The sequence below is a fragment of the Camponotus vicinus genome, unplaced genomic scaffold (assembly GCF_025532165.1).
Source record: "Camponotus vicinus isolate PSW18456_S1 unplaced genomic scaffold, iyCamVici1.0 SCAF_4, whole genome shotgun sequence".
Lineage (NCBI taxonomy): Eukaryota > Metazoa > Arthropoda > Insecta > Hymenoptera > Formicidae > Camponotus > Camponotus vicinus.
In genome coordinates this window covers 12,625,806-12,650,162 of record NW_028141976.1, presented here as the reverse complement: position 1 = coordinate 12,650,162, position 24,357 = coordinate 12,625,806, and the positions used below count along the sequence as shown (strand labels likewise).

The window sequence follows — 24,357 nt, the reverse complement described above, 5'->3', positions numbered from 1 at the left end:
GTAGATAGGTAAATTGATTTATATGCAAAGCTAAATGAAAGCAAAACTTAAAGATATGTATGTTAAATATGTAGTGATATTTTGATTTCATATATTCTTGTTTCAAAACTTGCATATTGTTCTATTGTATTGTATAGGATATATCAAAATTTGTGATGACTATGATATTTCTAGAGAGGAGCAAAATCAAAATACAAATTTACTGCTATTTTTTCATTGTTGAATTATATAAGTAAAAAGAAAATTTTATTAAAAAAATTAAAAAAAGTTATTTAAAAAAAGTATCACAATTTGGAATATCCTGTGTATAAAAATTATTATTTATATATTAGTTAATATTTTTTTATTTTTTGTAATAATTTATAAGTATTGTATTATTTGTAAAGTATTGTATTATTTGAGAATTGTGTTATTTTAGTTGATATATTATTAATCATTATATTTATTCGTGTATACTTTACATATACTCTTGTGTACTTGTATATATTCTTTCCTGTAGAAGATATATTTGGGTCATTATCTTTACTATGGCAACGCACAAACGCAGACTGCAGACATCAAATCTGAAGTCGACGTTTGATGTCGCGAAATCTGATGTTCAGTACAGTTGATATCGAATTTAAAAATTCTTTCGACTTGACAATATGCTTTTGACGTAGTTTAAAACACAAAGTTGTAATAAAAAAGACTTGACAAGCACTTCGTAGACGAACAATGATATGACATAATTAACGAATAATGCTGTCAAGATGCTTAGAAAAAAGAAGAAAGAGAAAGAGAAGAAAGTGCGGAAAAAATGTTTGAACGAACGAGAAACTTTGTCCTACGAACAGCAAATTCTAGACAACAATAAGCAATTGTCGCGGTTCGTTCAAGAATGAAAATGAAACTCATCTTAGCTATAGTTGTCTTGCATTAATTAAGATATAGTTGTCTTGATTTAATCATATCATTTTTTGTGTTTTAAGATTGCGAAGTAGAAATGAGGAACTCGAGCACGAGGTAAAAGTTATAACGAAGAAGTTGGAGCAATTGAAGGAGGATCGATCTGACGTCGTGGCGCACTTGAAACGAAACTTGGAGAGAAAGATAGAGGAGGCCCGAGAGCTGAGCGAACGTTTATTGGCTTTGGAAGAGCTAAGGAAGCAAGAACAGGCCGACTACAAGAAGAAAGAGAGCGCAATGGAGCTCGAATATCGTACTATGGAGAGTAATTTAAGCGCGGAAGTGAAACTCGCAGGTAAAATACTTGAGTAGAATAGTAATGGAATAGAACGTATGGAAAAATTCTCTACACGTTTTACTTTCAGCCGGGAAGCTGAACGCTTTAGAAGACTGGAGATTAGCCCGTTTGGATTTGATGCACAAGTTCGAGGTACAGGAGGAGCAGATCGCGAAACAAGAGGAGTCCCATAAGACAACGCTCTACGAAACGGAGAAATCAGTTATTATTGCAAAGGCTAAGTTAATAATTTGTTGATCAAACATTCATCATTGTACCTAAGTAACGTTTGATTAACACTCTGCGAAAAATTATTAATATTGTTGAAAATTCTCACCAAGCGATCTTGTAACAAACAAAGACAAAAATCAATGTTCTTCTTAGTTCTTCTTAGTTTAGCTATTTTTTTTAAATTCGTTACAAGTTTGCGATTTCTGGAATGTTGAATACCCTTATTGCATCATTGTAGAATGCAAAAGGAGATGGAGGAACGATTAAAGCAACTCGCTCAGGAATTTAAAGAGGCGACGAACATCCGCATAGCGGATATGATGCATAACACAGTCAGGAGAAATATTGCACTGAATCACGAGTTAAACACGATGCTGAAGGTCTGCGAGGATCTGGAAACGAAGAGCGCGGAATGCAAAGAAAACGATCGCCTCCTCAGATTACAGTGCGAATTATTCGAAAACGAGGCGAAAATCACGCTGAAAGATGCGATGAGACAGAAGCGTGCTATGCACAATCTTGCCCAGGAACACATAAACATGGTCCTCGAGTACGGACGAATTCAACGAGAAAATGTTCGGTTCAACAATTACGAACGACTGATGAACGAGTACAGGGCGATCTGTGCAGCGTCAGAACAGAAGACAAAGATGCTCGAGCGACAATTGCAAGAAACGAAAAAAGCCAGGGAAGAAATCCTGACGGAAGTGCGGAATAAATGCGAGGAGTTCGATAAATTGAATGAAACTCTGAAGGAAGCCAAACGATGCGTCCTAGAAGCCTTACAAGTACATCTTCATTAGGCGAATTAATTATGTTTATTATATATTAATTTATTAATATATTATGTGTTAATTTTTCAAAAATTTATTATTTATTAATTAATTATTAATTTTTTCTTATACCTACACATGCGTGGTCATGTAAAATATATACATAATAAAGGATCCATAATTAATTTTTTTTTCAGTTACAAGAAGACACTTGCACAAGCGATATTTGTGCTTCATGTGGTGCCGATCAGAAGCAGAAGATTATTTATTCGCTTCAAAATATCCTGGAAAAACATAATATTTCCGATATAATCAAAGACGAGTCACAGGTGAAGTGCGATATTTGAAGTAAAATATTTTAAAAATAAGTAATGTTGAATAGAATATTTTCAATATATTTTACATCACATCTTAAAACTTATTTAGGAAATAAATAGGATGGTATGAAATGTGTTAAATTATAATATATAATATAATTTCAGATATAAAATCGAATCTGAAACTTTAGAATAATGGAAATCTTTCGCTTTATATTTCTTATCTTCACTTAAAAGAGAAAAAGCGCTTTTAATCAACATTCGCGGGATGCAATGCTATTTTTTAAATATCCTAAATTGTGTACGTTATACATCCGTAAATTGGTTATGTGAGAAAATTCTGCGTATGCGCATTTGTTTAGAAAATTATAATTTTACACTGATGATTATTCACTGAAGAATTTTCGTTGTCAATATCTTGTAAAAGGAACATTTTTTTGCAGTCTCGATGTTGCTCGATATCGAGATCCAGTAAAAAATTCTTTTATATAATTAGACAAAACTGATTACGTCTAGTTATGCAAACTTGTATATCAATTTTGTCCATGTATGAGAACATTAGCAATTAGAAATATGATATGTCAACAAATGTCCAATTTATCATTGATTAAATGATTTAATTTCTTACAACAGATGTGTCCACGTGCGTGTTTTATTATTCCTAATTATTTTTGATGGACTCTCTACTCTCCATTCGGAAGTTGATAACATGTTTTCAATGATAAATTGGTCATGTGTCCATATCACGTTTCTAATTGCTAATGTTCTCTGCCGAAATTAATGCATCGACTTATGAAATACCTTCTATTATAGTCATATGTATACATGCATGATATTATATATATATTATTCAGATCATATAAAATACAAAACAAATCCAAGCAAATCTTGCTTCTACCTTATGTTTAAGTAAAAGTATTCAGTCTTTCAAATTCACTGAACATAAAAGATATTGGATTCTGTAGATATCTTAGTAAATGTAAACATCTTCGAGCCGAAATTAAAGATCAGATGTATATCTCTTTGCTTTATAAAAATATAAATACAATAAGTTATTGTGTACGACGTAGAATTGCTTGAAAACTTTTATCGTTTTCGGATCAACACAATTTTTTCTTACGTTCTATCGTTTGAACACGGCATTGTCTTTGTATTTGAATCATTTGAAATAGAGTTAAAATTCAGTTAAAATTATATTTCATTAGTAAAAGTACACCACATTTTGCTAATTAAAGAAAAAGATCCTTCTGTATTATTGCAGGAAACTAATATATTAATAATGAAAGTATTAATAACAATTATTACATATGTGTATTGTTCTTAAAACTATTAAAACATATCCGCTATAACATTATACTAAATAACATTATGCTATTAATGCTAAAATATAATATGTTCTATTATATATACAGGGTGTCCGATTCCTGAGTGACCCAACGAAAAGTGGTGATAGATTGGGTCAAACTGAAAAGAAAAGTCCTCTACTATATTGCAAAAATCGCAATAATTATTAAGTTATAGGCAAAAATGTCTCAGAGTATAAGAAGCGGTAGACAGATCGCTTCTCATGCGCTGAGACATTTTTGCCTATAACTTAATAATTATTGCGAATTTTGCAAAATGGTAGAGGACTTGTCTTTCCAGTTTGACCCAATCTACCACCACTTTTCGTTTGATCACTCATTAATCGGACACTACGAGCGATCTACCGCTTCTCATGCGCCGAAACATTTTTGCTTATTTCTTAATAATTATTGCGAATTTTGCAAAATAGTAGAGAACTTTTCTTCTCCAATTTGATCCAATCTACCACTATTTTTCGTTTGGTCACTCAGGAATCGGACACCCTGTATATGCTATGTTGTGTGTGTGTGTGTATTATAACATATATATTAGATATTACATGTATGCTTTGCATGCCTAAAAGAAACAGTGAAACGACAGTAATATTCTTTTTTTCAATTATTTATATCAACGGTGAGGAATAATTTTGTTTATTTATTTATTAGCATTTTATATTTAGATTTTTTGCAATGTGTAATATGAGTATATCCCAATCAAAGTCAATAAGTTCAAAACAAAATATTTCATCTACCCTGATAAGAAAATTGTGAAAACATTTTACAACAATGACATCATGATTTGATAAAAAATTTCTCCATAATTGCACTAATGATTCGCCATATCATTATTATTTTGTTAAAATACTATTTAGAAATTAATTGCAAACAGTTATTAATATTTTATAAAAGATTAATATTTTTACATCTAATTTACATTTATTTTTTTAAATATATCCATATAATTGCAAATCACAAATTTCATATAAGATTTTGTCATATAATTTTATAAATGTTTTCCTATCGGGGTATATGTTGTTTGTTGGTATTGTGTGAATTCGTTGAAAGGTCAAAATTTCTCATTTATAGAATCGTCTACAATTAAATATGATTGTATTTGAACCATATTTGTTACTTATATTTATACATAACGCAAAGTATATATATAATTATATATTAGATCAGTGCTGGGGGGGATTTACTTGCAACTTTCAGCTAGATTTCTTAGCTTACGCCTACTGTGCCCCTCTTACCACTCGCGCCTTAGCGACCGCGCCACCGGACGCTCGTAACTAAGGAACGTTCAGGAACGTACGCGTCACAAATGTTATGTAACAATCTATTTAAGTTATCTTTATTGTTTATTAATAATAAAAATAAGTATTCTGTTATTAATTACGTATATATTCTGTAACAATTTAAAATATTTGTGTTTTGAAACGTAATTACAATAAAGAGAACTTAGATAGATAGATTGCCACATTATATTTGTGACGCACACGTTCCTGAGCGCTCCTTAGTTACGAGCGGCGCGAGCGGTAAGAGGGGAATAGTAGGCGTAAGCTAAGAAATCCGGCCGAAAGTTGCAAGTAAATCCCAGCACTATATTAGATTATGATAGATTAGATTAGATTATGTTATGTTTTTACCGGGGGCCTAGAAAAATATAAAAAAAAGCGCTTTTAATCATTCGCGGAGTGTATGCAACACTATCTTTTGTACGTCATATATCCGTAAATCGGTCATGTGATAGAATTCTGCGCAGATTTTCGTTCAAAAAATAACAATCTCATGTTTATTCGAGGGATTTTACCAATATATCTTGTAAAAGGGACATTCTCTGCAGTCTCCTCCGACGTTTGATATCGAGATACGTTTACAGAGCAAAGCTACGCCTAATCAGCTGATGCATCAGGCATAGCGCGGTCTCGTGTCATCGTGAGGTCATCGGTTGAGAAGGTGATTACATAAATATACGCTGACATTGACTCGCAAGCTAACGTTATATTATATACGACCGACACCTGTGAAATCCAGTGTTATTCGGAGAGTCACGAATTCATCAGACATGCCTGTATCCGATAGATGCGACGTAATTGCCACTATGGAAAGTGAAAATATCATCAGAAGTCAAGCCAGTGAGGCGAATGCAGTTTTGAATGACGATCTGGAGTTTTGGATGACACGACTTCCGGCACCGTTGAAGGATATACCTATAATACATCTGGCGATACCCGGTATGTTCAAATCGTTCCGCTTGAAAAAGTCAACTAATGCGCAATTTTTTATATTGCCAAACAATAAGATGTATATATTTCTGAGAAAACAAAAGGAAGCAGATATTTATTTACAACCGAAATACATATATAATTTTTTAATCCTATTATATTTGCTGTAAGAAAACACTGGATTTTTCAAATGTTTTAAAGTTCAAATACTGAAATTATTTAATTACTTATTTCGTTTCTTATTTAGAATAATCAGTTTTTGAAAGCAGGTTTTTAAAGATTTAGAAACTAAATTATCTTACAATGTGTTCTTACAATTTGACTTGTATTCCCATGTCGACCGTTATTACTTCGTTATCAGACATTGAAAAGGATCCGATGTGGATCGAAACGCAGCGTTTGTCACATTAATAAATATTTTTCATGTTCCATCATATGAATTCGGAATAATTTACTTTCGCATACTTTACATCCATTGCTTGGTCCATAAAGCCTGTTTTTGATTTTCGATTTGATTTTATCTTACGGACCATTCTCCAATTTCTAATTAATTTTTTAAATTATCTTATTTCATAACTTTATATAAAATGAGATCTTTTAAATTTATAAATACTCTTTGTACACAACAGATCAAATATTCTTGGTGGTAAAGGAAGAAGTTCGCAAATACAAAAAAACACTTCATTAATTATGCAAACATCATGTATAATCTTTTTAATTAATTCTCACCTTTATAATTAATTTTCTTTATCAAAAGCTAATATGAACAAGTAATCGAATGACGATATTTAGCATCCACAGTATACGAACAATTGATATTATCTCCAACAGGTTCTCATAATACCATGACTTATACGATTCAGAAGCACAACGACGTGGGACCGGACGAACCGGCCTTCATCCGTACGCTCGGCCGTTACTGCTCCTTCATTGCTAAGCCCATTATTCTAAATTGGTCTATTACACAATGCGATGATATCAAGCAACAGCTCAACGGCGGAATCCGATATCTGGATTTGCGCGTTGCCACGAAATCAAGAAACAAAGCCGTGTACTTTCTTCACGGTTTATACGGCTCGGAGATTAGTAAGCCGCTTCTGGATATTGCCGATTGGCTTACCTCGCACGCAAACGAGATCGTCATTCTTGACTTCCAACACTTCTACGCCTTCACGGACGACGATCATTATCGTTTCATAGAAAAGATACAGCGGATTTTCTCCGGGAAATTGTGCCCGGTCTCCGCCAGATTCGATCATTTGACGCTGCAATGGCTCGTCGCGAGACGATACCAGATGTTTGTGATTTACAGGAACGTTTACGCACAGAATTACTCGAATCTATGGCCGTCCGATCTCTGGCGCACTGTATGGCCCAACACTGTTTGCGTGAACGAACTGATTAAATTCTTGAATCGCGAATTGCAGAGAAGACCCTTGGACATCGCATTCGTATCGCAATGCCTGTTGACACCGGATGCGCCCTACGTAATAAAACATCCGTGCGGTACCTTGAAAAAGAATCTGGTGCTGCTCTGTCAAAAGCAGATTCTATATTGGATAGGTGAGAAAGAACCTGGCCGCGGTAGACTGAATATAGTTATAGCAGACTTCGTGTCAAACAGCAACTTTCTGTTTTCCAAAACTGTTATTCAGAGTAATATGAAACTCTTGCGCAATTCTGCAGAAATTTCCTAATCTAATCTTGCGTCTCCTGTCTAAAAGTACAAATATACAACACGGTAGGCTTTAGATATTAATGCGTTTCGTCTCATATATATAAATACATATAAATATATATAAATATATATACATATATATATATATATATATATATATATATTTATTTATATTTTCTTTCATATTTATATTTATATTCATATATTCAATTCATGATAAGTAAATATCATTTAAAAACTGTCGATTGTTTAACATATGATAAAAATGGTAAAATTAACATGAACAAAGCTATTAATACATATTATTATATATATTTAAATTTTTAAAATGTATATTTCTTATACTCACCTATTAATCGTAATTATATATATTTAAATTAGACACTGTGGTACGTTGTTTGGTAAACAGATTTTTAATTACCATTGTTATATACAATAAATAATACGTATATTTCCACTTTATGTACTCTAGAATAAGCTCAAATCCGATTTTTACAATAATTATACTCTTTTTTTATATATTTGATGGATTTATAATAATATAAAAAGATATCAGATATATTTGAGTCATTACATAGTTATATATTGAGATAAATTGTCCATTATTAAATTAATAACATGTTTATTTTAGATACGGAGAAGATTCTTAAAATGTTAATTTCTTTGGATACTGGAAATATTATTTAAATGTTAACATTAAAGGAAAACAATTTCACTATCTCATCATAACAATTTGTTGGTGTGTAGCATCAAAATAGATATAGTATCATTTCTAATACATGTATATAGTAGATGCTAAATTTTTTATTATAATTTTTATTTCAACATGGAGAAATATTATTATATATGTCTCTATGATATTTAAGTATACAAGCTGGCAGTAGAGCAAATAAAGTATACGTCACACAACAAACTTACCATTCGCAGGATATTCGCGTTCACAGTCGTTTGTACTTTCTTTAATAAGTTCGATACTTTGTGTGTGAGGACGCTGAATAAATACGTGGATCGATGAAGATATAAATTTAGCATAATTTGGACGAAGTACATCTTTCAACAAATTCTTCTCTTTGCGAATATTTCAGCGGTAGTAAATGGTTCTCTAGAATCTGCGACCAGCTCGTTAGTTTTGATCGTAACTGGTCATAAAGCTTTCACCTTGAGTTGCTTCATTCTAGGAGCACGTTTTTTCGCCAATCTTCGTTGTTCCTTCTCCTCCCATTTTCTTTGTTTATCAGGATCCTCCTCTTGGAGAATTCTCTCCTTCTCGGCTCTTCGACGCTCTTCCCGTCTTTGCGCCGCGGCTTCAGCTCTTGCGGCGTGCGTCGTCTTCAGGAAAGCCTCCTCTACTTTGAGTCTATTTTTATCCGCTTTATTTTTACTCTATATACAATAAAATTTTACCTGCATTATAATATTTTTCAAGAATATTCTCCGCTATAAAGCAAAGAAATACAAACCTCTTTAGATAACTTGAAACGTCGTAGTTTATCGATTAAATAAAAAGTAAGTTGAAGTAGAAGTTTGAGTCTCTCCTGAGTTTCCGCGTTACATGTGCGACCTTTAAGACTTATATTCAGGCCCATCAACAATACCCTTTTTACTTCAGGCATTGTTAATTGAGTAGTATCTCTGGAATAAGATTACTATTACTATCATTAATATTATCTGTCCTGATTTAATATCAAAGATAAGCAATGTGCAAACAGTTCTACGCATTTGCTACATAGAATCCATTTAAATTATCATAACTCATATAGTATTAGTTAATGTATTTAGTAATTGATATATTTTTACTTACTCTTGTTGTTTGCGTCCACTGAATTGATCACTAATGTGAATGTAATCTATGTAAGGCGCAAATTTTGAAAAGGTTTGCAGAACTTTGGTGTCCAAGATAGCCGACGTCGTTTCTGCGATCTCGGACATTACATAGAAACTTGATGGAAGACCGAATTTTTCCCCAGGTCGTTTCTCCGGGCAATACACACTGATATCAGCCATATCGCGCACCAAGTGCATTGCTGTTCGTTTTGTAGCAACTGCTAAAACGAAGTTGTCTATCTCATCCTTTGAGAGCTCTACGTGTATGTGAGCTTGATCGTTTTGAGGACGCACTAATTGAGCTAACACAGCAACTAAATCTTGTCTCTTTATTAGTTTCAATTCGATGAGCATCGAGTCGCAGCCGACACGTCCTGAACAGTATAAACTATATTGCGATTCGCTCTCTTTCATTAAATCATTGTCGTTAGCGTTATCACCTGATTTACTCGAATGACCAACGAGAGAGAAATTATCCAACAAGAGTTGCTTATGATCTATTAACCATTGCTCGGCTATACGAGCATTCCTCGAACGTCCTACTATGTAATTTATAAAGTATACCAGCAATCCAATGATCATTAGTATTTCTAAATAAAAGCTATCCCATCTATCCCGCAGATGTAACGGGACTTTCGTAATAGTCAATGTCGAAGGTTCATCGGTTTTTGGACCAGCATTGCCTCCTGCAAGATCCAGCCCTTCAAATTCTTCCTCATCTTGGAAGTGATCAAATTCACTGTCTCCGTCTGCCACGTCTGAGACATCTACCTCGTCCTCCTCGAAATCTTGATCTTCTTTCTGTATCGATTCTGATACACGTTCAATGGGTAGACTTGGCTTTTCTTCCTCAAAATCTTCAAATTCAGCAAATTCATTGTCTTCGGGTACTTCTTCCTGGAAATGCGCCGTAACCCATAGATTAGTAGCTACTAATACGATGTGCGCTATTACAATCCACAATTTCATGTTATCTGAAACAGAAAGCAATAGAAAGATGTAGGTTTACATTTCACTTTATAATTGAAATTTAAAAAAGTTTATTATTTAATTAATGTTTTTTCTACTAATTCTTCTTTTATTTTCTATCTTGTTGAAATATTTAACTTATATTATAATTCCTATACAAAATATACAAGTGCCAATTTTGGGAATAGTTGAAATAATAAAAATATGAAAAATATATTGCAAATTTATAGAAAATATAATAATTAGGAATTTTTTTTCAAAAAAATTTAGATACATCAATATTTAAGAAAACTATTTAAGAACTATTTAAGAAACGAATTAAGAAAACTATTTAAGAAAAGAATTTTTTTTCAATATTTAAGATTATTTATTCAATAATTTTAATCCATAGAATTTCTTGACATATAATTTAATATTAAAGTTATATATTTGAAAAATATTTTTCTCTGACGGATAAAATTTTTGTTCTACATCTTGTCAAAATATACGTGTTCACACTGTCTTTTTAATTGCGTAAAAAATACGCAGATTTTGTAGAATTAACCTATTATGTATCGTAAAATTGATGCTTGTCATCGCGACGGGATATCTTACCGGTTAATGTAAAATATTTTATGTATAAAAACGATTCCTTGTCATCGATCTCAGTTATAAGACGTAAACGAAAGTAAATTATAACAAATTATACCGCGATATACCGACACTGACTGCTCCTCGACAGATGACTCGCATGACTTGTCGCATGTGACGAAAGTGCACGCAATGTATATACAAAAGCCTATTATGCGTGTGCAACGTCACTTCCTCAAAACGAAATTAGCTACTTTTTATATAAAATAAGTTATATTATAATTTATATTTAATTTATATATTTAAAGTACATTAATTTATATTTTTTTATAAAGTAATTTATATATTTATATTTATATTGGCTATTTTATTTTTATATAAAGTAAACGTAGTAAAAACAATATAATAGCGATATATTTATACTACAGAAAATATATATAAAGAATATAATATATAGTAAATAAATTTCAAAGACGTAGACAAAATTTTATTCGTTAAAAGCTTTTATACATTTGACATATTTTTTACACAAATGTTAGGTGTCACATGTTCGCATTTCACATGAAATATTGCTGAATTTTGATAATTTTTTTACACTTGCAAAATCTTTCCCCCTCTTTCTCCTTCTCTAACTGGAAAGATTCCGCCGGTCGGTAAAACAGAATTTCATCGGGCGCGCTGAAAACGCGATTTTCCCGACTTCGTCTCTTGGATACTCGATGACGTAACGCGATATTGATTCGGCGTCCCCGGCGTCGCAGCGACAGACGTGGTGTTCGCGCGCACGCTTGACGTTTGACGTCGCGCGTTCCTCTTCCTTCCCTGTCAAAACAATCGTGCGATCGCGTTCGCGTAGCGAACGGCTAGCGTATCGAGTGTCGTGGCGAATAATAATTCGCGTACCGGTTAAACGCGATTCGCGTTCGCGACGATCGCGACGGGTTCCGCCCGCGAGAATCAATATGCGTGAGCGACACGACGGCGGTACCGTTGACAGCAAATCCTTGGGCTAAACAATGGATCAATACCAATACCTTGCGGCGGAGAGCGACTCGTAGAAACGGTAATGAATCGCCGCTCCTTGCTCCCCTCGTCTCCCGCGAGCGAGACTCTTTAGTTTGTGCGTTACACGTGTCGTTTGTCGATCGGCGAAACGCAGAAACGTTAATCTCTTAGAGAGAACTGTTGTGTTCTCTCTCCTTGCGTCCACGCACGTACGTACGTATATTTAACCCTTAACCGCATACGCGAATCCAAATTTGACAGGTGTCTTGTGCCTTGATGTAACGCGAAAGAGATAAATTGGTCGTATCTTGGAGGCAATCTTGTTTAGTTTCCGATTAAATTAATCTCTTTGATAGATATAACGCAACATTGAAAAAAATGCAGATATATAAATAAATAATGATTAAATTTGAAATTATATTGCTCTTATTTTCTGTTGCAAATATTCTATGGGATTGTATTTGGAACTCAAGGAGGATAACGATCGTGTACACCTATATTTTATGATAAATTAATAAATGATGACTCAGATAGAAGATAAAATGAATATCTACTTTTTCTGAAAATATCATCGAGCTTTCTTTTTAATTATGATATGACGATGCTTCTTAAATTTTATTTACAATATATACCTGCTATTTTTGAAATATATTAAACGTATTTAAAATGAAAGATATCTTTGGCAGGCAATTTTCTCCCTCTCGAGACTATAGTATTTTATTTTCAGTTGCTAAAGTGCAATAATTTTACACTTTTGTATTTTTTTAAAAAAGAGAAAAAAATTAAAAAATATTGTAATATTCAAAATTTTATCATACATATTAATATCATGTATGGGACAGTATCGTAATATATTTTTGCATGCTAAATTTTATTGATTCGAGTCGTGCGAGCATAGCAACGCGAAGCTTCACAAAAATAATATAAAAATATTGTAGCGATGTTTGAGGCATAAAATGATGTTATTTAATTGTTAATATATAAGTAAAAATCTTTTAATGTTTTTTGGTAATTATTTATTGCTTGCAATTTTAGTGATACGGTTTCAATTTCTTTTTTATTTCATTTTGATTTCTGTCGCGTTTAAAGACAGAAATCCTATTATTACGAAAAATATCCAATTTTTCATTTACTTTGTACTTGTATTACTTTCAACACGAATTTTTCCACGATTTTGTGTAAACAGAGATTAAATTCGTTCAGAAAACTGATTGTCATGTGTGGAAGATGAACATTTATATAATTATATATTTATATAACATTTATATTATAACATTTATATATTTATAAAATATAGAAATCTAAAAAAGCGTGAAAAATATTTAAAAGGTTGTAGTGACGTAATAATTTTGTTATATAAAAACAATCATCTTAAAAAGCTGATAAATTGCGAGATCTGTAAAATCTATAAAGGAAATAGGATACATAAATTTGATTTGTTGTAAATTGAATAAAATATTTTATATGTAAAATTTTTTTATTTGTATTTTTATAGTGAGATTATATAAGATTGTTTTAACATATGAATACACCATTTGCAAAAGTTAAGTTTTTTAAGTTTTTTCGCTTTTTCGAATTTCATATATATTAAAGAAATAAGTTTGTAAAATATACTAAAAATAAAATTTAGACAAATATTTATCTTAAATCTTAATCTTTTTTACAATTTGTGTTTTAAGGAATATATAATTAGTAATTATCACGAACTTCATAATAAAACGTTATCAACATATTATGTGTAGTTGTTTAAAAAATTTTTTTTTATTTATATACAAGATTTTAAAATAGTATAACATCAAGATCTTAAGGGGTAATCTCACTATGCATTCCACTTTTATACATGGAAAACAATCTATTAAGGAAAATTTAAAATTAAAATTCTAAAAAAGTCGATTAAAGTAAGCAACTTGCATTTGAAGGACGAAGCGTAAAATGAAATCCATTGTTGTTGCAGACAAGAGCCGCAATATTCTTCACCGCCGACATGGAGAAATCTGACAACCAACAGAGGACCTGGAAGAAGAAAAGCGTGATGAAATCGAGCACGAACACCGAAGCGATAGCGACGCAATGCGTAAAGGTGGTCGTACGATGCCGGCCGATGGACGAGCGGGAGATCGCGCGCAATTACAGCCGTGTCGTCGACGTGATCCCGTCCAGGGGTGTCGTCGAGGTGCGGCATCCGCGCGACGATCCGTCCAGCGAGACCGTCAAGGTGTTCACCTTCGACGCGGTGTACGACTGGAACTCCACCCAGCAGGAATTGTACGAGGAGACGGTCAGGCCACTGGTATCCTCGGTACTCGACGGTTTCAACGGCACTATCTTCGCCTACGGGCAAACTGGCACCGGCAAGACGTATACGATGGAGGGCTCGAAGATGGATCACGAGAGGCGGGGTATCATCCCGCGCTCCTTCGAGCATATATTCAATCACATCGGCCGATCCGAGAACATGCAGTACCTGGTGAGGGCCAGTTACCTGGAGATCTATCAGGAGGAGGTACGCGATCTGCTGCACCCGGATCAGAGTTTGCGTTTCGAGCTGAAGGAGAAACCGGATGTCGGGGTGTACGTCAAGGATCTGTCGACCGCCGTTTGTAAGAGCGCGACGGAGATACAGCACCTGATGAACGTGGGTAATCAGAACAGAACGATCGGCGCGACGAATATGAATGAGCACAGTTCGCGATCGCACGCGATTTTCCTCATCACGATCGAGATGGGCAGCATCGGCGATTGCGGCATCAGGGTTGGACGTTTGAATCTAGTCGATCTCGCGGGCAGCGAAAGACAGAGCAAAACCGGCTCCTCGGGGGAGAGATTGAAGGAGGCGAGCAAGATCAATCTGAGCTTGTCGGCTTTAGGTAACGTGATCTCGGCCTTGGTGGACGGTAAAACGACACACGTGCCGTATCGAGACTCGAAATTGACAAGATTGCTGCAGGACTCGTTAGGCGGTAACTCAAAGACAATTATGGTCGCGAATATCGGTCCGGCCAGCTACAACTATGATGAGACTTTGACGACTCTACGGTATGCTAGTCGTGCTAAGAACATTAAGAATAAGCCTAGAATAAACGAAGATCCAAAGGACGCTTTATTGAGGCAATATCAGGAGGAGATAGGTCGATTGAAGGAGAAACTCGCACAAAAGGGTGTAACGCAACGAAAGAAGAAAAAGCCCAAGAGAAAAAAAGATGATGATGCAATAGATTCAGACTCCGAGGCGGACGATAATAGTCGCGGTGAAGACAATAAGGTAGCCGAAACTGACAAGAAACTCATAGCGGAGCAGTTGAAGGCGGAGAAACAGGAGACCGAGAATCTTGTCCAAAGAATAAAGGACCTAGAGAGCAAGATGCTCTGCGGCGGCAAGAACATAATCGATCACACAAACGAGCAGCAAAGAGCATTGGAGCAAAAGGCGGCCGAGATCGCGGAACGCAAGAGGCGAGAGGTCGAGATGCAGCAGAAGTTGGAGGATGAGGAACTGACGATGGTTGGCGTGAGAGAAACGTACACCACGTTGCAGCAGGAAGTGGATGTCAAGTCTAGAAAGTTGCGAAAGTGCTTTACCAAATTACAAGCTCTGAAACAAGAACTGGAGGACGTGACCAGCGACTACAATCGAGACAGACGGGACCTGGAGCAGGAACAACACGAACTGATGAAGGAACTCAAGCTCAAGTACCTCATAATCGAGAATTTTATCCCCGAGGAGGAGAAGACAAAGATTCTATCCAGAATCCACTTGGATGAGGAGGAGGACTGCTGGATGATGAAAGATCCCGAACCATCGAGCGTAGACATCATCAAGCGACCTACTTCCGTGCCGGGTGCGCGCAGACCCGTCTCGGAATACGCACGAATCGCTCTCGCGATGGGACGTGGATGTCGTTACGCGGGCGAGAACATTCTCAACTTGGACCTCGACATGCCGGCGCGCACGACGTTAGATTATCAAGGACCCGCGATCGCGCCGACGATTCAAGCCGTTCTCGAGGAGGCTCTGCGCGATGAGGGCGACATAGACGTCGACGCGTCGAGCACGAGGTTGAGAAGCAAGACACGCTTGCAGTCCTCGGCGCGGGTCAGACCGAAGAGCGTCACCAAGATGCAACAGATCCCGGCGCCGGTTTACCCCAAAACGAGAGGCCTCGTACCGAAGTAAATGGGAAGACCCCGTGCGCGCGTACACGCGCTTCTTTTCTTATTTTTGTTCGTAAAGAGCAACATATGTACATATTGTATGAATCGCATCTCTTGTGTGCTTTATTTAATTTCTTCGCGATGATGGTGACTTCGAAGTACGATGGACAAAGGAACGAAATGTGTCTTTACAATTCTCTAGTCATTGTGCAATGCGTAAACATACGATATCGCTACGTATATCGAGCATATAACTGTTACAATAATACAATATAAGATAGACGTTCAGTTGAAATTTCTCTTTCCTGATCTCTCTGCATTGTGTAAGAATTATATCGAAACGAAGGATATAGATATTCGGCGATGTAAGATCCTTCTTTTAATTTGCTTAATTTATTTTATTATTTTATGATGCGATTATGCGATATTATTTTTAGAAAAACAAGAATATATATTTTCGAGGAGAGAAAGTATATTACAATGTGATATCTTGTGTTATATTTATTAAAGAATTACATTTTTTCCGTAAACGTCAGATATCATTGCGACGTATTTTCTTCCTTTTTTTTTAAGAAGACCTAAAACGACTTTTACACAATTATCGTGAACAAAGTTCTGTCAAATATCGTCGTGGGTATAATATAGTTTTTATATAATACACACAAAAACGGGACGATAATTATTTATCTCATCAAGTATATTACAAACGGATATTGATTTTATAATAAAAACTAAAGGCGGTATACACATACTGTGTAGCACGCGGATAGATTGCTTATTTATTTTACTTACTCTTGTTTTTCTGGTCGAAGTCGCGTACATAACAACGGCACACGTTCACTTCGTGCATATAATTACAACTCACTCGAAGGCAACGTAACATGGAGACTTTCACTGTGCACACACCCGCGCACATATATGAAGAATACATAAAGGCTCGCATATGGAAGCGAACTTTGATCTCGATGTATGAACGTACAAAAAGATCTCATAACATTGCATATTTAACGACTATATTTAGCGCGCGCTCTCCCACATATACTTGTCATACGTTGAAACGTGACTGTTCCATTCACAAGCACACAATATTATAACAATTTTTATTCGATTTGATCGATTTTCACCTTGAAATATACGCGAATATATTTTATCAAAATAAAGCGCGGACGAGAAACACTTGGATACGCATAAAATCTTTTCAAGTACAATCTCATAAATTGTATATAAATTGTATTATGTGAAAGCGCTCGCGCAGAAAGAAATAAAAATGTTGTCGCTGCTAATCTCGAAATAGAATCTAATCCATTTCATTGAAGATACAAATCGCAAATAAATTTGCACAGACAATCGTACAACTATGTATAAAAAGAGAGAGCGAGATCTGGAACGTCTGGAGTTCGCCAACGCGAATGTTCGGTAAAAGATGTGACGCGTCATCAACCAAGTGGACGATGTATATTTGATTCAATAAAATCGCGGTTGCTGCATATAAGCATCGTATTGCTGCGACTGCGGTTGTTGAACGTAACTAGACGGATGCGCGGTTTGCGGTGGCGCGACGTAAGAGCCATAAGTCTGTTGAGGATATTGATTCGACTGTCCACTGTATTGACCTTGATTACCCATATTACCATAACCCTGATAATTATAACCGTTGTCTATGTAACCTGAATTATTGGGAAACATGTGTTGCGGTTGCTGATAGTTCGTGAACTGCTGATTGGACACGTTGGGATAGGTTGTCAACGGTTGTCCCTGCGGCCGCGGCTGATTATTTGGAAGGAAGTTTTGATTGTAGAAGCTTCCGGTTGACGGTATCTGCTCGACGGGATTCGCTATCGGTTCGATTGTATCACTAGTCAGACTCGTATGTGATTTGGAAACATATTTGTTGGGCAGGTCGCACATAATATTCGCGATTAGACGTTTCGTCTCGTTCAATATCGCGTTCGGATCGTTCGTCTTCGTGGTTTCCTTCTGTCTCGGCGCCGGCGATCGCGATCTCGATCTTGATCTCGACCTCGAGCGCGAACGCGACCACGATTTCGGCGATTTGGAGAAAGCGCGGGACTTCTTGGCTTTCTCGTTCTCGCTCACATTCTTATTCGCCGCTTTGTAGATATCTTCGTACGTATAATCGTCATCGTCATCGGATAAATCTAACTTTGTCTTCATTTTGTCTTGATCGTTATCCTTTTTAGTTTGTTGCTCCTCGTCCTCGTCGTTCGCGAACATATCCACCTTAGGTTTCCATTTGTCATCGTCCTCGGTTGGATTTTGATTTCCTTTACGAGTGGAAAACGGAGAGATGCTCTTCCTGCCTTTGCCAATCGTGGCTTCGATCTCCGGAGTCGGTGATTTCGTACTACTCGATATTGTCGACGACGTTGATATTACGCCAAGATTGACAAAATTTCGTAATTTTTCCACCCTAATCGGATCGCTTGCTTCGAGCTTTTTCAGGAAATTGATGAGACTATGTTGATCTTGCGTGTTCAAATCCTTAAAGCTTTGCAATTTTACTTTCAGATCCGTATCCGACAGGTCTTCCATTTTCGAGGCTTGCCGTTCTGTGGAATCGTTTGACGCGATCGTGACCGTTTTCGTGGGTTCCACTATTTGAGGAGCAACCCCGACATTGCCAGAATTGCTCGTCAGACCTCTAACAAAATCAGCAGTGGTGACGGGTTTATCGGAATGCTTCGACGCCTCAGCCATACCGACTACGGCATTAATGAGAGTCTCCAATTCTTCCTGCGAAACATTCGTTCTACCTTGCGCGACGAGAGCTGCGGCGATCTGTCGGGCGATAGCGACTTTGTCGATCGTACCGATACCCGGTACACTCACCGGTTCGGATTTAATGGACGGTGTAAGAATTTCTACCGGTCTCGTGTAAGTGGTTCTATTGACGTAACTTGGCGCGGGTTTAGATGCCTCCAGAAGTTCTCGTTCTTTATTTTTCTTCTTTTCCTCTTCAAGTTTCTTCTTGCCCTCGGAAGCTCTATGCAGTAGCTTGGCGATGTTCTGTATAGCAGTTTTAGTGGCCGTAATCGCCATCTTCTCTACCATCCCTGCAAATAGCTGGCCCTTGAGCTTCTCTTTAACGGTCTCGAACAGAACACTTACTTCCTCGTCGTACAGCAGTTCCTCGGCGGAATTCGGCTTTGCTTTCTCGGCTGCTAAGGCTTTCGACAAGAGTGACACTATCTTAGGACCGAGAGAACCCAACTGTCCCTCGAGTGCTGTGAGTAATCGTAAAAGACTGACCACTTCGAAATCCTCTGTCAAGCTTTCGTCCGCGACAGGCGGAGTAGGCGATTTCTCCTTCACGGGATACGGTGTCGCGTAATATATTGGCCTGGAACGAGATGCCGTTCGCGAATAACTATGACTGTATACACTTCCCCTTCCGCGCGTGTATGAGGGATACACGTAGTCTCGCTCCCTGAGCTCATGGCGATCATAATATTCAGGCTTGATCATTTTCGTACCAACGTATTCCACTTCATCGTCGCTCTCTATGCGATGTCTGCTGCGTTTTGCGGGGGAACGCTCTCGCTCTCGCCTCGGTGGTATCCATTTTTCCGGCGGTTTATCTTCAGGCAATTCCAATCTCTTTCTAATTTCCTCTTTTCGTTGCTGAAGCTGCTCGTTATGAATCTCGCGCATTCTTTTATTCCAAAACTCGATCCATTCTGGTTTGAAGTCGTGTTTGCTTGGATCGTTACCCTCGGCCTGGAGTTCCTTATATCGTCTGTTCCAAAATTTCTTCCACTCATCCGGATAAGACGGATGTTTTTCGGGATTCTTTTCATGGAATTTCAGAGCACGATCTAGCGTTTCCTCGGCGCGTCTAATTTGTTCGCGGTATTTGTCCCATTTATCGCGTTCCCTGAGAGGTTGTAACGAACGGGATCGTGATCGCGATCGCGAACGGCGAGTACGTTCACGCGAGTATCGTGAGCCGCTACGATACCTTCCGGCGCTCCTGTCGACGGAACTCCTTTTCCTACCTCGACTTGGTGAACGAGATCTTGAACGAGACGGAGATGGACTGCTAGATATACTCGAAAGCGACGAGAGCGATTTAGTATCATCTGAGGGACGTTTAGGCGACTTTTTTACAATCTCTTCGGGTTTCGGTGAAGCTTTACGAAGACTCATTTTATCCTTGTTAAATATACGCATTTTGAAACCCCTAAAATAAAGATATATAATTTAAATTTAGAATCATATTGAGAAAAGCATAATTATAGCAAAGGAAAACGGCAAAGTTAAAAATATATTATCATTTTCTTGAGTGTTATATAAATACTATAAAAAAACAATCAAAATTTCTCTGATTGATACAAACTCAATCTATTTTTCAAATGGAAAAAATTTTATATTCTGTTAAATTAATATGTTAAAATATCACATTTTAAAATTTGCAGATATTATGTTTATTTTTTAATAGTAAATCGTATTTTTGGTTTTATTGTCACGTTTACTTACGATTTTGAAGTTTCTCCTTTTATGTCTAATTTTTTAGGCGATTTTTCCTTTTTCTTGTCTTCTTTTTTACATTTGTCATCAATCTTCTCATCGGCAATATTGGAATCTTGATAGAAATTGGTGATTTAAAAATACAATTATAATAGTTTTATTCACGCTTTAATACACGCTTATTTTATATATAGTGTAAGTATATAAAATATATATATATGCATTTGTACTCACCTTTCTTTCTAACATTATTACCATTTATTTCTGCCATTTTTTCATCAAAATTTGTCACCCATCGCACATCATAAACTTCCATAAATGTACACTCTGGCGTTTCCCTGTATACAGGAAACAGCTACATTGATTTTTATAATAATGTCAAGTAAATAATCAAAGAGTCATTATTTAAAGGAAATCTCTCTTGGAAACGTTATGTTCATAACTTTGAAGTCGTATTGAACATAAGTTAAAAATCGAGAAAGTAGATCTTAATCAGCGTTATTAATAGTATCGATTTAATGCTCGGACTTACCTAAAATGAACGTCCTGATAAACCCTCTTGATATATACCATCTTATTCTTTTCGAACTGAACCTTGTCGACCAATTGCGGCTTCATTCTTCCAAACTTCTCTTCGATTTTCTTCGCCACTAACACCGATATTTCATTGGCCCCGCGCTTATAATTAGGAGTACGCGGTAACTCCGTAATCGCTCGCGATATGGTCGGGAAGTGTCTATTAAGGTATGTGATTCGGTGATTGTAGCTGGTAATATGAGCCATTACTGTGCGCGGATCGCCGCGTTTATCGCATAAAACACACGTGTAACTCGGCTCGCACGAATCATTGTCCACGAGCTCCAGCAGATACTCGAGACCGACAAGCGGCGAGCTCTGATGCCGGTCCAAGCTCATTTGTATCGACGTAATCCGCGTGATTTGATCTTCCATGCCGGGTGGCACCGGCTCGCCAGGTGCCAGAGTGTCGCCAATAGTCGTAGATTGCACCGGCGCGACCGTCTTGGCCGCGTCCTGTGGTCGCTTGGACCATAGCATAACCGGATACGGCCACTCATCCAGCTTCATCTTGTGACGATTACACAGATTATGACTTATCAACTTATGTGCTCCAAACAGGGCAACGTTACAGATATGACACCATATATCACCATCTTCGGTCTCGGAATAGACTGGTCTCAGTGCACCATCTTCGGCGGTAACGCTGCATCGCATTATACGCTTGCGATCATACTCTTCCTATAGAACATAAACAATTCGTAAGGATCTGGACGATCTTCCGTTGCTGGAGGTAGTCTCAAAGATGTCCGTAATAATAATATTCGGTTGTGTCGTTTTTTTGGGTAAAACGTTAAACCCGTATATATCACAGAGACACGTTAAATGATCCTTTTTGACTATTCGGATGATTAAATTCATTGCATATTATATCTAAGAAGCTAGGTTTGTCCACAATTAATAATGCATGCACAATTTATAATAATTTGCGACACTTGCTCATTTCTATATCTCCTTATGCATCCACTACATCCTTTTTTACCTTTTCCTTATCCTCTTCCGATAAGTGAGAAGGATTACGTCCCTCTATATCAAGATCGTCAAAGTTCTGCATGATACGGCCGTAATTAGCGGGCGGAGAGTCTCCACAATGCTTTCTGAAAAATTGAAATCCTATAAAGGCCAGGAAAATGATGACAATGATATATATGTACATATATACATATATACATATATATGAAATATGTATATACATATATATATGACAAGGTTGGCACAAGATAGCAATTGCATTTCACTTACAATAGAAGTTCTAAAATTTGTGGAAGTAATTTTAGATTGCTTTGAAAGTGCGTTAGAAGAAAGCATTACGTGATGTAATAAATGCAAGCAAATTACATTCACAGATAATTTATCCGCGAATATAATCCCATTTATTATCATCAGGCAACGCTGTAGCAGCAATTCCTCGTAATTCCTAGTATAGCAATTAATTTTAATTTTATTATTATAATATTTGAAAAATTTGAATTAGCCGTACTTACTTACCATGTCATTGCTGTATATGCTAATATTTAATTTGATCAAACATTTATAATATATTGCATGTCCAATATATAACACGATTATTTAATTATTATTATTATTAATTAAATAATAGAGAGACATTTGTCATACTTAACTTTATATTCTAAAAAGTATAAACTATGAGTTTGTATTCAATATGCACATATGAGACACACATATGGCACAAAATATGACATATCGTGAAACTTAATATTTTCAATAAACTTTGTAAATTTGTTCCTCGAGAGATTTTACAAGAGATATTCTACCGCATATATAAATAAGCTGTACGTAAAAAAATGATCATACTATAGCACATGTATTGTGCGCAAACAGTCACAGTTAAGATATAAAATTTTTCCAAAGTGTACACGTGCACGCATAATAAAACTTACAGCATTTTTATACGCAGGATAGGATAAAGCATTTATCTTTACCATCTAGATGCGATCGCTAATAGTATGGCTATCTCTATTACCTTGCTGGAGGATATGTAAATAATTCTCCAGCTACTTACCAATCGCAAGGGAATCTCAGAACTCCTCTCTCAGAAGAGAGAACAACCAGTTCCACTACCAGAAGCCACAAGAAACCACAGAAACTGAACTGATTCTCGTAACGAAAAGAAAAAAAACACAAGTGGAGCAAAGTTAAGACCTCTTTAACTTTGCCAAATTGATCGACAGGGAGGGACCAATCGCTCGCGCGGTTCGCGAGCACGCGAAATGTAACATTTCTAATTGTCAGTCTCACTGACAGGACTGACGTTCACAACCCCGCGAAATGTGCGATAGTCAAATATGGGACGAAAGGTTAAGGCAAAGCAACAGCGACCTTTCACGCGGCCTCGCGTCTTCGCGTTCGCGAAGCATTCACGACGAAGGAGAAAAACGAGAATTGTCCTTCCTGAAAACATCGAGTGGACACACGCGCTCGATTAAATAATAATCATCATCATCATCATCACCATCACCACCACCTCGACACCGACGCTGTTGATCCCGTTGTATCCGCAATATCGCAAACAGAGTCGACTTACCTAATTGCCGGATCGATTCGCTGGATGAGATTCCTCAGAGTAGCGCGTTCGCCCCTCAATCTCGTTTATGAGTCAATCTCTTCGCGGCCATGTCGTGTGGCTCAACATTACGATCACGTAACGGCAAAGAAAACCACAGAGACAGCCAACAGCAACAGCTGCCATTCCGACACCAAATTTCTCGTGGATACTCGTCAATCCTCGCCAAATACCCGCCACCTACATTTATTTTAAGAGATTGGAATTACGTAATCAAATCTATTTTTTGACTGCCGATAAAATCACATAATTATAAATTGTAATCTGAGAACGTGTCCCGCGCGTATGAATTTATTTATTATATAAATTACACACTAATATCATAATTATAATTTTAAACAATTAAAAAATGTAAATTTTAATTTCCGTAGCGACAGAGAGATCTTTCCCCTCTTGCTAA

General features: G+C 36.5%; 4 protein-coding genes across 13 annotated transcripts; 3 read left to right on the top strand and 1 right to left on the bottom strand.

The window, feature by feature from the left end:
- Window positions 1–77: 77 nt before the first annotated feature.
- Window positions 78–5,852, top strand: LOC145970056 (cilia- and flagella-associated protein 157). 3 transcript variants are annotated; one of them, XM_083096476.1, is made up of 6 exons: window positions 78–865; window positions 969–1,240; window positions 1,311–1,464; window positions 1,692–2,241; window positions 2,424–2,555; window positions 5,766–5,852. In XM_083096476.1, exons 1-6 carry the CDS (start codon window positions 750–752, stop codon window positions 5,802–5,804), a joined length of 1,263 nt encoding a protein of 420 aa, XP_082952602.1. In that variant the 5' UTR covers window positions 78–749; the 3' UTR covers window positions 5,805–5,852. The 3 variants fall into 3 exon arrangements, with proteins under 3 accessions (XP_082952602.1, XP_082952601.1, XP_082952603.1); XM_083096475.1 differs by having other exon boundaries at window positions 5,730–5,826; XM_083096477.1 differs by lacking the exon at window positions 5,766–5,852 and adding an exon at window positions 2,709–3,729.
- On the top strand, window positions 5,737–8,135 carry LOC145970059 (PI-PLC X domain-containing protein 3). 2 transcript variants are annotated; one of them, XM_083096481.1, is made up of 3 exons: window positions 5,737–5,842; window positions 5,969–6,120; window positions 6,943–8,135. In XM_083096481.1, the coding sequence occupies exons 2-3, from the start codon at window positions 5,988–5,990 to the stop codon at window positions 7,806–7,808; spliced, it is 999 nt and encodes a 332-aa protein (XP_082952607.1). In that variant the 5' UTR covers window positions 5,737–5,842; window positions 5,969–5,987; the 3' UTR covers window positions 7,809–8,135. The 2 variants fall into 2 exon arrangements, with proteins under 2 accessions (XP_082952607.1, XP_082952606.1); XM_083096480.1 differs by having other exon boundaries at window positions 5,740–5,842; window positions 5,921–6,120.
- A 79-nt stretch (window positions 8,136–8,214) lies between these two features.
- Window positions 8,215–24,316, bottom strand: LOC145970052 (PAT complex subunit CCDC47). 7 transcript variants are annotated; one of them, XM_083096465.1, is made up of 6 exons: window positions 23,919–24,316; window positions 22,356–22,470; window positions 21,330–22,054; window positions 21,053–21,135; window positions 20,807–20,912; window positions 15,632–20,510 (listed from the first exon to the last, which is right to left on the bottom strand). In XM_083096465.1, exons 2-6 carry the CDS (start codon window positions 22,425–22,427, stop codon window positions 17,774–17,776), a joined length of 3,723 nt encoding a protein of 1,240 aa, XP_082952591.1. In that variant the 5' UTR covers window positions 22,428–22,470; window positions 23,919–24,316; the 3' UTR covers window positions 15,632–17,773. The 7 variants fall into 7 exon arrangements, with proteins under 7 accessions (XP_082952592.1, XP_082952595.1, XP_082952594.1 ...); XM_083096463.1 differs by having other exon boundaries at window positions 21,032–21,135; window positions 23,919–24,314; XM_083096464.1 differs by lacking the exon at window positions 23,919–24,316 and adding an exon at window positions 23,397–23,909 and having other exon boundaries at window positions 21,032–21,135.
- Klp68d (kinesin-like protein 68D) lies at window positions 14,613–16,331 on the top strand. Its single transcript, XM_083097497.1, has one exon. It carries the CDS (start codon window positions 14,613–14,615, stop codon window positions 16,329–16,331), a length of 1,719 nt encoding a protein of 572 aa, XP_082953623.1.
- Window positions 24,317–24,357: the final 41 nt, after the last annotated feature.

Excerpts from the sequence above, each read along its gene's own strand:
- LOC145970056 (XM_083096475.1), top strand. The coding sequence starts at position 750 with ATGCTTAGAAAAAAGAAGAAAGAGAAAGAGAAGAAAGTGCGGAAAAAA. Across the intron at positions 2,242-2,423 it reads GCGTCCTAGAAGCCTTACAA|TTACAAGAAGACACTTGCAC; the intron begins GTACATCTTCAT and ends TTTTTTTTTCAG. Across the intron at positions 2,556-5,729 it reads TAATCAAAGACGAGTCACAG|TCTCCTCCGACGTTTGATAT; the intron begins GTGAAGTGCGAT and ends CATTCTCTGCAG.
- LOC145970059 (XM_083096480.1), top strand. The coding sequence starts at position 5,952 with ATGCCTGTATCCGATAGATGCGACGTAATTGCCACTATGGAAAGTGAA. Across the intron at positions 6,121-6,942 it reads AATACATCTGGCGATACCCG|GTTCTCATAATACCATGACT; the intron begins GTATGTTCAAAT and ends TATCTCCAACAG.
- Klp68d (XM_083097497.1), top strand. The coding sequence starts at position 14,613 with ATGCAGTACCTGGTGAGGGCCAGTTACCTGGAGATCTATCAGGAGGAG.
- LOC145970052 (XM_083096463.1), bottom strand. The coding sequence starts at position 22,427 with ATGCAGAACTTTGACGATCTTGATATAGAGGGACGTAATCCTTCTCAC. Across the intron at positions 21,136-21,329 it reads TATCAGGACGTTCATTTTAG|GGAAACGCCAGAGTGTACAT; the intron begins GTAAGTCCGAGC and ends TCCTGTATACAG. Across the intron at positions 20,511-20,806 it reads AAAGGAGAAACTTCAAAATC|GGGTTTCAAAATGCGTATAT; the intron begins GTAAGTAAACGT and ends TCTTTATTTTAG.